Source organism: Montipora foliosa, chromosome 3 (assembly GCF_036669935.1).
Source record: "Montipora foliosa isolate CH-2021 chromosome 3, ASM3666993v2, whole genome shotgun sequence".
NCBI lineage: Eukaryota > Metazoa > Cnidaria > Anthozoa > Scleractinia > Acroporidae > Montipora > Montipora foliosa.
The window spans coordinates 67,256,824-67,266,823 of NC_090871.1; the positions used below are offsets into that span (position 1 = coordinate 67,256,824).

The 10,000-nt window shown below is 38.2% G+C and overlaps 2 protein-coding genes across 3 annotated transcripts in view; one reads left to right on the forward strand and one right to left on the reverse strand.

Moving 5' to 3' along the window:
• Positions 1–3,426: 3,426 nt before the first annotated feature.
• Positions 3,427–8,175, reverse strand: LOC137998071 (uncharacterized). Its single transcript, XM_068844474.1, has 3 exons — positions 8,017–8,175; positions 5,250–7,055; positions 3,427–4,104 (listed from the first exon to the last, which is right to left on the reverse strand). Exon 2 carries the CDS (start codon positions 7,051–7,053, stop codon positions 6,550–6,552), a length of 504 nt encoding a protein of 167 aa, XP_068700575.1. The 5' UTR covers positions 7,054–7,055; positions 8,017–8,175; the 3' UTR covers positions 3,427–4,104; positions 5,250–6,549.
• The window catches only part of LOC137998069 (uncharacterized), a 2,489-nt gene continuing 312 nt past the window's right edge, over positions 7,824–10,000 (forward strand). The window contains exons 1-3 of one of the 2 annotated variants that reach the window (XM_068844473.1): positions 7,824–7,842; positions 9,122–9,164; positions 9,661–10,000. The exon at positions 9,661–10,000 is cut by the window's right edge and continues 312 nt beyond it. In XM_068844473.1, coding sequence (XP_068700574.1) covers positions 9,668–10,000 — 333 coding nt within the window. In that variant the 5' untranslated portion in view covers positions 7,824–7,842; positions 9,122–9,164; positions 9,661–9,667. Of the gene's footprint in view, positions 7,843–8,894; positions 9,035–9,121; positions 9,165–9,660 lie in introns of those variants that run through there. The other variant, XM_068844472.1, reaches the window with a different exon arrangement.

Below are 10,000 nucleotides of genomic sequence, written 5' to 3' on the forward strand. Positions count from 1 at the left end.
TGTTGTTTTCGTGTCGTAAATATGTTATTCTCGTGCGACCGTCCTGGAAACGTCCTTCAGCTCTTTTATTTCATTTATTTCATTTCATTTATTTTATTTCAAAAAAAACTGTGTATCAATTTACTTTTGCATCAATATTTGTTTTTGCATAAAGCAAGCTAACAAAATCTGTACCTTGCTGAGTTCGCATTTGTTAGCGCTAATAGTATTTTTGGTCCAATGCTTCTGTTTTACGAAGGGGTATATGTTCGAGGTCACTCATCCCGATACTAACCCCGCCGGACACGGATAACGTTTTAAACTTTATTACAAAGCTGTCAGATGCTCAGAGGGCACGCGCAAACTTGAGGTGAAAGAAGTTGTGAGGGAGCTTGAAAATTATCAACATGTCAGCCCAGAAGCCAATGTGTCTCACTTCCCATTTATTATCTTCAATCTTTCTGGGTTCAGTGCTTTGCTAGTAACCACATGTCTTCTCAGGCTATTTACCCAAGACTTCTACCATGGCACTACAATGATAGACAATACCAAATCAATATCATGCACTGTTAGAGCTACATATACACAAGGACAACTTGAATCTCCTGGAAGACAACACACAGCTCAGTTGACATTTTATATGGAATAAATCGCTGTGTTACTTCACTACCACACGTACGCAATGCGTGTCTATTTTTTCTAAAGAGGACAGGAATTTCTTCTTTCTGACAAATGATTAATTTATAGGCCGGTAGCCAGGTTTTTAACCTCAGAAAAGGATCTGTTTCGTCGTGCGAACGTGTGAGGACCTGTCAGCCAAAGGGCCTCTGCTGGTATGACTTCTGGGTGACCCCTTAAATGGTCTTAATGACTCCCCAACTTGAAAAAATTTGTCTGGAACGGTGAATAAAATCTCAATTTGTGGTGTTGCGGTGACCTCACGCTACGGTGTTCGGTGAAGTGAAATTATTTGCGGTGCTGTGGTTTCTTGCCTAATCTTTCTCAGACCTAAATTTAGCATGTAAACTTTGTTAATCCGTGATAATTTATGACAAGCACGTACTATTGTGTTTAATTTGTAATAAAATACAGACCAACATTGTCGATGCACCAGTCAATGTAAACCCCCGCACCGCACCCCCCCCCCCCCCCCTTCCCTCCCCGGCTGGGACATAGCGGGCATTTGACAAGCGCACACTTCTAAAGTTGCAAAAAGCCCCGCACCTCAAGGTCAGGTTATTCCTCTAATTGAAGCTAACGATCCCGCTCACATCCCCCGCTCTTGTTGAGTGAAAGACACAGGCTAATGTGAATGGTTTAATGGCGAAATTCATCGATACTGGTGGCAACAACTTGCTGAGACTGAGAGAAGGACAACGAGTGCTGTGGATTTAGGGAAGCCCTCTTGTAGAAGGAACGGACGCGGGAGACCATCCTTCGATATACCACCGCAGCTGTTTTGGAAGAATTGAGAAGGCTTGGGTTCACTTGGACTCGCATTGCTAGAATGTTAAATGTTTCTCGTTCTACGATTCACAGACGTGTGACAGATCATGATCTTGAAGGTCTTTTCAGACATAACTGATGCAGTACTTGATCACGTTATAAAAGACTACATTCCCGGCATGGACCCACCACAGGTCAATCCTACCTAATTAGGCACCTAAAATCCCTGGGACTACGAGTTCAATGTGACAAAGTAAGGTCAAGTCTAACAAGAGTGGATCCTGACAACACTGCATTGCGTTGAGCCGCGCATAGTTAGGATAAATGTGCGTATATCTAACTGTGGGCCGCAGAAATATCAAAGACTGTCGTTCATCATTAATAGTATCTGCCATGACAAGAACAACAAAAAGAGCAATTTTCAACGCCATAAAATACATTGGCTGGGATAGGATAGGTTACCTCTTCAGAATCTATTTCACATTTATCCAGTAGATTGAGCAAGCTTAGCGCCAAAGGCTCCCCATTCAATTTGTTCCACCATTTTGTAAACTCAGTAGCCAAGCCTTCTATCCAAATATGGAAGATAGGTCACGTGCATTATCCAATGAATATTTCTTGAATTATCGAATGAATTTTGCTGGAATCATCGAATGAATATTGCTTAAATTATTGAATGAATATTGTTTGAATTCAATTGAAGCTATGATCCTCGCAGTTATGAACGCAATTATTGCAGTGGCGTAGAGAATCCTTAAAAATTCAGGACTTCAACGGGGTTTGAAAACGTGACCTCGCGATTCCGGTGCGACGCTCTAACCAACTGAGCTATGAAGCCACTGACGTTGGGAGCTGGTCATGTGTGGGTTCTAATGTTCCCGTGAGGAACGAATCAATGATGAAATGATATATGAAATGGATCATTGGAGCCCTTTTGTTTCATAAATAGAGGAGAGAATCGAATGCGTATCAAGGCGAATTTATCGAATTTTGCTAAAAAGTTTATCGATTGTTGTAAGTGATTGTTAATGATTTGTCATTATGTTTACTTAATTTCCCACGCAAAGAGTTAGAGAGAAAGAAAGACTGATTTCTTTGGAAGGATCGGAGAAAGAGGTATGACCTAGATTTGCATGATTTAGTGGTATGTTCCTTAAGTACTTTTCGATTAGTGATTTCTCATCGGCGGGTCTAATTTGCAGGTCGCAGGTCGCAGGTCGCGGGTTGCAGGTCATTGTTTCACCAATACAGAAAGTATCCTAAACATTCTTAAAAGCTAACCTTAGGCCTAATTAGGCCTAAACAAAAGTTCTTAGGCCGCTAAGGTTAGCTTTTATGAATGTTTAGGGTACTTTCTGTATTGGTGAAACAATGACCTGCAACCCGCGACCTGCGACCTGTAGATTAGACCCGCCGATTTCTCATGATTTCTTTTAGTTTCTGGGGACAGCTATTCTTAGAGTTATTTTCACAGAGTTATGTCGTAGAGTTAGAGTTAAGTTTCCAAAATCCTGAATTCAAGATTTTGGCAGTCCAAAATCTTGAATTCAGGATTTTGGAAGTCGAACTCTGACTCCAAGTCATAACATAACTCTACTGAAATAACTCTCTTGATAGTTAACCTTTTAGTTTCTACGAGTAATTAATAACATTGCGTATGCCACGTGTAGCATGAGTTTATATCGTGTATTGATCGGCGTTTGTACTGAATTATATTTTCATAGCTATTTGTAATAATTACCTTTTCAGTTTTTACGTGATTGCAGGCCTCCAATAAACAATTCAGTCTAAAGAATTGGTCTTATAGTAATGGCTTTCTTCCCCCGATCTCCTAAATCAACCGCACCCGCTACAATTGTATTATATTGAACAAACTCAAATATATTTGAATGTGGAAATTATCAACGCATATACGCGACATCGAATATTGACACATTTCGGCAACCGTATTTGGTCACCTCTATTGTTGCTTAATAGTTAATAATTTAGTAATCCTGTATATTTAATTCAAATTTTGTATTAACCCTCACTTATGAAGAAGTATGCAGAAGCATACAAAACGTTGAGTAAAAGATAATTTCAAAGGGTGCGTTTATATCGGGGGTATATATCTTATGTTTGTCACCGCTGTTATTATTCCTGATAAAACTGAGATGACCAAAGAAAAAGAGTATTTAGTTCAAGACTCTTGATCATAAAAGAAATTGATAAGAGTGCACAATGTTCCGATTATCTCTCCAAGAATTTGGCGAATCTCTTCGGAGAACTTTGCGTTTGGAGCCCTTTCGTCTAATCGTGATTTCAGCTTCCCCAAAATCCCTGTGACACGAGTAAAACACGGTACCCCTTCTTTTACAAGAATCTGTACAGTACGGTCAAACTCGCTACTGGGTATCATAGCTGTTTTGATATGAGCACAAATCTCTTTTGTGCTCCTCATATGAGGCACTCCCTGACTGAATCGAACCACTTTCTTGAAGTCATCGTCCCATTTCAGAACCACATCAAGTATAAACTGCAGGTCTTCTAGCTGTTGTTGCATGGTGTCATACTGTTTGTCAAGTTCTCTAATGTTGGATTTGAATTCCTTAATGCTCTTGGTGACGGAAATAGTTGATAGTTTTTCTATCCGCGTCGCCATGACGTCATTTTCTTCGTTCTTAGGTATGGTAGTCATATCTGCGAAAGAAAAAAGTGACATTTTTCGGCCCCGAATAGATATAATCACGATCTTGAATACACTGCACATTTTTTTAAAGATCCTTTTTTCGGAGATTCTTGAGTCGTCACTCGCTGCAGTCACCAATAGCATCAGTCATATATAGAGACTTTTTGTTGTTGAACGAGGCACAAGGCACAAGAAGCGAGAAAAACATTGAAATGCCTGTTACTCACTGCGCTATCTCGCGCTACTCTTCTCGTTGACTTAAATATAAATGTGATGCTACGTTAAAAGGTGTTAAATCAACTGAGTTGAAACCTGACCTAAAAAGAATCAAGCCTTTGCCCTTTATTAACTTATAGTTTAGTGGTTGAGTTTTGGTCGAGTTATACTTCTGCTTGCGCATGTTTTATTTGACCTGTTTTATGAATCAGGTGATTCATGCACAATCTGTCTTCGCACCGGTGACTCAGTTGGTTGAGCATCGGGCTGCCATGCGGGAGGTCGTGAGTTCGACTCCGGCCGGACCAACACTCAGGGTCTTGAAATAACTGAGGAGAAAGTGCTGCCTTTGTAATTACATCCGCAAATGGTTAAGACTTTCAAGTCTTCTCGGATAAGGACTATACACCGTAGACCCCTTCTCGCAACCCTTCAATGTTCACAACCCAGTGGGACGTAAAAGAACTCACACACTGTTCGTAAAGAGTAGGGCATTGAGCTCCCGGTGTTGTGGTCAGGGCTCATTTCATTCATTCATGTGCTGGGTGAGATCGCTAATGGACTGATAGCGGCTGCCAGCGGCGCGTATATATGCTGATGTCCGATCTCACCCGTACATCTCTTGCTTGTAAAGCGCATTTGAATGTGTCAATAGAAAATGCGCTATATAAATTCCTTACCATTACCATTATGTTCGATACCTTTTCATATATAAATACGTTCTGGCAATGAAAAAGAGCGAAAACTTGATAGCAAAAGAGTACGTAATGCTAATTCCTTACCAAGATTTTAATTTAAAGAATTTTCTAGAATTGTATTATCTCAGAAACGTATCCGCTGTTACAAGCCTTGGGAGTTGGCAGGAAACCACTATCTACCGCAGTATGTTTGCAAGAGAGTTACGATAGTCAAAGAACCGTCGAAACGATGGTTGGCTTACCTTTTATTAAAACCCAAATGTTGAGAAGTAGCTTGAGCTATACTGAACGTGGCCAAGATTTTGAGCGTAAAGTACTGCTTATAATGTATTTCTTTAGAAATGCGTTTGGTCGATGACCCTCCCAAATGATCATGAATTTGCCTTCGCTTGATTGGCTGCAAATTATGATTCTTTGTTTCTGATTGGCCAAGACGAGGACAGGTGCAGTTGAATTGTGCGTCTCTCTTTATTCAAATGAAGTCTCTCATTGTTCTGGCGCATGATTATTAGCAACCTCAAAAGTAAGTCATTGCGTACCTAGATCCTCGATAAGTTGTCAATTGACGACTTTATTTTTAAATAATATAAAATGTGCTGACTACTTCATTTTTAATCCGTCTTTCCAAGTTCGTCTAGGATGTGGTTGAAGGTATGAGAGATTTTGAATGACCAACATCAAAAACAATGTGAAACCAAAAAGCAAGACCAGGGAGAAAATGTGACAATTCACGGCGTGCATACAAAATTTCATTCTGACAATTATATTTACACTGGATCCGGAATTGACAACAACAGCTGCTTTTGAGGATATTTTAGTACCTGACGAGATGGTCCTTTCATGTCTTAAAACGTTTAGACGAATGTAATTTTAAATGAAGGTCTACTTTCTTCCTTTAGGTAGTAGAAAGAACGAGGAAAAGGCGTTTATTTACTATCATCTCTTTTTGAGGATAGCTTTTTAAATCGATTTTGATTCAACAATTCTTTATTCAGAGCTTTTTGTATTTTAAATTTATGAACCTTTGTACAACGTACCAATAGCTCTTCAACATATTTTATGTTGTTATGTCATACTTTGACAAGGAATTATACTTACAAATTAACCCGAAGCCCTACACTGAATAAATGTAAAAAAAATAAAAATAAAAATGAAATCTCCTGCAACAAATGGGGAGGGTGGCCTCGGAATTGGTCGCAGAATATGAGATATATTTTAAAGCAATCTTATGCAACGCGGAATACAACTCATTTATTTTTGAGAAAAAGAAGTCATGTTTCTCTGATTTCTAAACGAAATCTGTATTATTCGAAATTTTAAAGAACTTAACCTTAAGTTCAATTGATACATACTGTTGTGTTATAAAGTATTCTTAGAACAAAAGTATATAATAAACGTGAAAATAATTGCCGTTAAAAAATAATCATGCGGTGGTGTAAATAAAAATTTCTGAATGGTCTCAAGCAGTTATCTCGGTACAGTTATTGTCATCTCTATATTTGTTTTTATCTTCTTTTAAAATAATATCCATTGAGCAATGAACTATTCTTCAAAATATATCTCCAACATGGTATCAGTGGAACCAGTAAGCCTGCCAAGAAGTTGACGAATTTCTTCGATAAACGAAGCTTTATACGCTGCATCATCGTTGAGAATTTTTGAAACTTGTTTTTTCAACAACTCCAAAGCCTCGTAGACCTGTTGAAAGCAGGGAACATCTGCCGTGACCAAGTTCTGCATTCGAAAATAAAAATCGCCATGAATGTCATTTAAGTGATTTTCTATCTGCGCGCAGATTTCCTTGACGTTTCTGACAAAAGGAACTCCTTGAGTGTTCCGTTCAATGTTGTCGAATGTTTTTGCCCATCCTTTGATGCTTTCGTTTAAGAATTGCAGGTCTTGTCTCTGCTGAAGTAACGTTTTTTGAAGCCCTTCTAAACTGGAGATCTCCTTCTCTAGTTCTTGCTTGTGGTTCAACAGTCTTTTCAGTGAAATTTTCTTCCCGCTGATGGAATGTGTTCCGTTCATGTAGACAGGGGTCTCCATTTCTGCCAAAAAAGAAAAAAATATGAATGGAAGTGAAAAATCATGGCAAAGATGAATAAGTATGATTGTAATCACGTGACGGCTAAATTTGTATGCTATTGCTCATTGAAGATAACAAGGTTTTTCTAAAGTCGACGAAGGGGCGAAAATATAAGAAGTCATCTGCTATAGATGCTATTTTTTGATTTCGGCATTTTTTCTGTGTTTTTATAACCTCGTTTCCTTAGAAAAGTTACATGAAAAAACTTACAGCTCAACCTCAATCTCAGTTGGGCGCTTTCAGTGAACAAAATTATTTACGTTAATGAAAAATAGATAATCATTTGTTTCGACAATGAAATTAATAGGAAAAGGTTCACTTTGGATCGATTGGAAGCACAGTAATTCTACCAAAAGCGATAGAAGAAATGAAAGAAATCGGTTCAAAACTCAGAAAAAAAAAGCGGAATTAGAGAAAGAAGTCAATGTAAATAAGAATTTGCATATTTTGATGTTGAAGATCGCCATCAATGGTGTGCACTAAGTAGCAATATGGCCAACAGTAAATTGATTCGAAATTTGAACAGGATTTACATTGATTTTTCTTAGAGATCTATATGAAAATGTTGGGTCTCAAAATGAGGAATGAACAGATTCTCGTGTGATATGTAACATGTTAGATTAAGAATCCCGGAATAGTTGGAGGCAGACTAGCTCGCGCATGTTATTTTATAGAAGCCAAGTCGAAGTGTTGTGGATAAGATGCTTCCAAGAACAACCTGAACTAATAACTGGGGCGCGATTTAAAGGGTAAGTCACTCTCATCACAACTCTGTCATGTTGCCTCCACTATATACTAGATCTAAGCCCATGGACTTAGGTTAGTTTATGATCGGCTATTTACTCTTTAAAACACTGTTTGTGTTTACAGTGTTTTTGAAAAGTTTAAAATTTTAGTCGCTTTATATACATGACGTAACCTACCGTTTCGTAGACAAGTGCTACCAACATCCAGCAACAAAATAAAGCAACTGTTTCGTCGAGTCTTCACTGAGCGCTACCAAAGGCAAACTCTGATTCGATGGGCGCTGCCGGACATCGCTGAGCCCTGAAGTGACAGTATGGTAAAGGACAAACAATAAACCATTTATTGAAAGATTGAAAGACAAGTGGCGTTCATATCAAAGAAAACGCGAATCTGATTGGTTAGCACAAAGAGGCAGGTGCTGTCCATAACTATTTTATTACACTTCGTTATTTCACGCATATGCAAGTTCTAGACATAACTTATATACATGTATTGTTGAAGATCTCTGTTCATGCTTTTCTTCCAGTTTTAAAAGGAAGAACTGAGTTTCCTCCTCTTTGCAAAATAAAAGTGTCTTCCATAGGTTTTTGACACCCTCATAAAATATTGATTTCCTCTGAAATTAAAATATGAATGCGCTTATTGTAGCTGCAGCTTTCAACGATGCTTTTCACTGTACGAACACACTAATGGAGACTATTTTTCCTGGTTATTTTAAATAAATGATCGTAGTAATGAAATGGAAGCTATTTATAATCTTAAGGTTTTCCACTTACAACTGAGTGTTAGAAACCTACGAAAGCATACGCTTACTCAGTATCATCGATACACACACGTGCACATAAAATATTAAGTGGTTGCACGAGATATTTATAATATCAATCGAAACAGCACATTCATGAGATTTTTTACCGTCAGAAAGCTTGAAAAATCAAGACATAATTTACAAGTGAACTCCTTTGAAAATCCTTTTAACGTATATTTGCATATCTCGCCTGGCACAATGAATTTAAATAAACTTTTCTTTCAGCTGTTTGGGTCTTGCCGTCACTTTTCTTCAATTTTTATTGGTTACTCTGAGATGATAGCGCACAATTCATAACAAAAACAGGGAGTGCAAAATCTTTCGTTTGCTTTCTTGATCACCTTCTTAGATTTTAACTGTCTGTTATCGTCCATCACATTCACAGTAGCGTAAGACCTCAATCGAGTTGATTTCTGTTATCGAAATTTCAGGCTTAGTACGGTTGTATTCTCAAACTCATCAACGTTTATTTCTAGAAACGCAAAATCACAAGACCAAAGCTTGGGGAACAAGGAAAAGGTATTTGAATCAATAACAATTTGACTGAAAAGAAACGTTTTATGCATGCAATATTTATTCAAAATCAAAAATCTCTGTTTTCTATATTCTAAACTTGGATTATTAACGCGTATGTCGAGCATCCATCCTTTGATGGTGAGGGAAAGTTTTGACCCTATTCAGTATTTCTACGTTCCATGGTTTCAAGAAATTTACTCAAAATCGTACTACCGACATACTGCAGGCCTCCAAAAGAAACCTTACGAGCTTTTGCTCTTCGTCAAACCAAAGGACTAGAAATTCTAACAACAGGGGAGAAGAAGAAGTAGAAGATATCCTGTAGAGATAAAGAAAAATCATTTAAAACAATGCGTTGTCAATATCAGCTCTTTTAGATTATTTCGATTTCCCATTAGGAACCCAAGGGTGTCTTTGTAAACTCATCCAGCGACTTAAGAAATTTAAATGGTCTGCTTACAGTAAATGTGCATTTATAGTTGTTATGTTGTTGTTGTAGATTCGAAATGAGCGGCCCAGTGGCAGTTGAACTATCAAGCAATTCTCTTAATCTACGACATCTTGGTGCTACGGGGAACGGACTAGAGACGAGCCATGGTCTCTCAATGAAGATGATCGACAACAATAAACATAATCTTCAGAAGGCCGTGAACAGACTGGAAAAGATTCAGAGCCCCATGAAAAAACAGTGTGAGGACCTTTTTTTTATTGTGGCAACAATGGAAGACTGGATCCAAATCCTGCATGAATCGGAGAGAGGCCATAGTGGCGTGCCTTTACTGAGATCAGTGAAGGAAGGCTGCCACGAAATTCTCCCGAATTTGAATAACAATAATAGC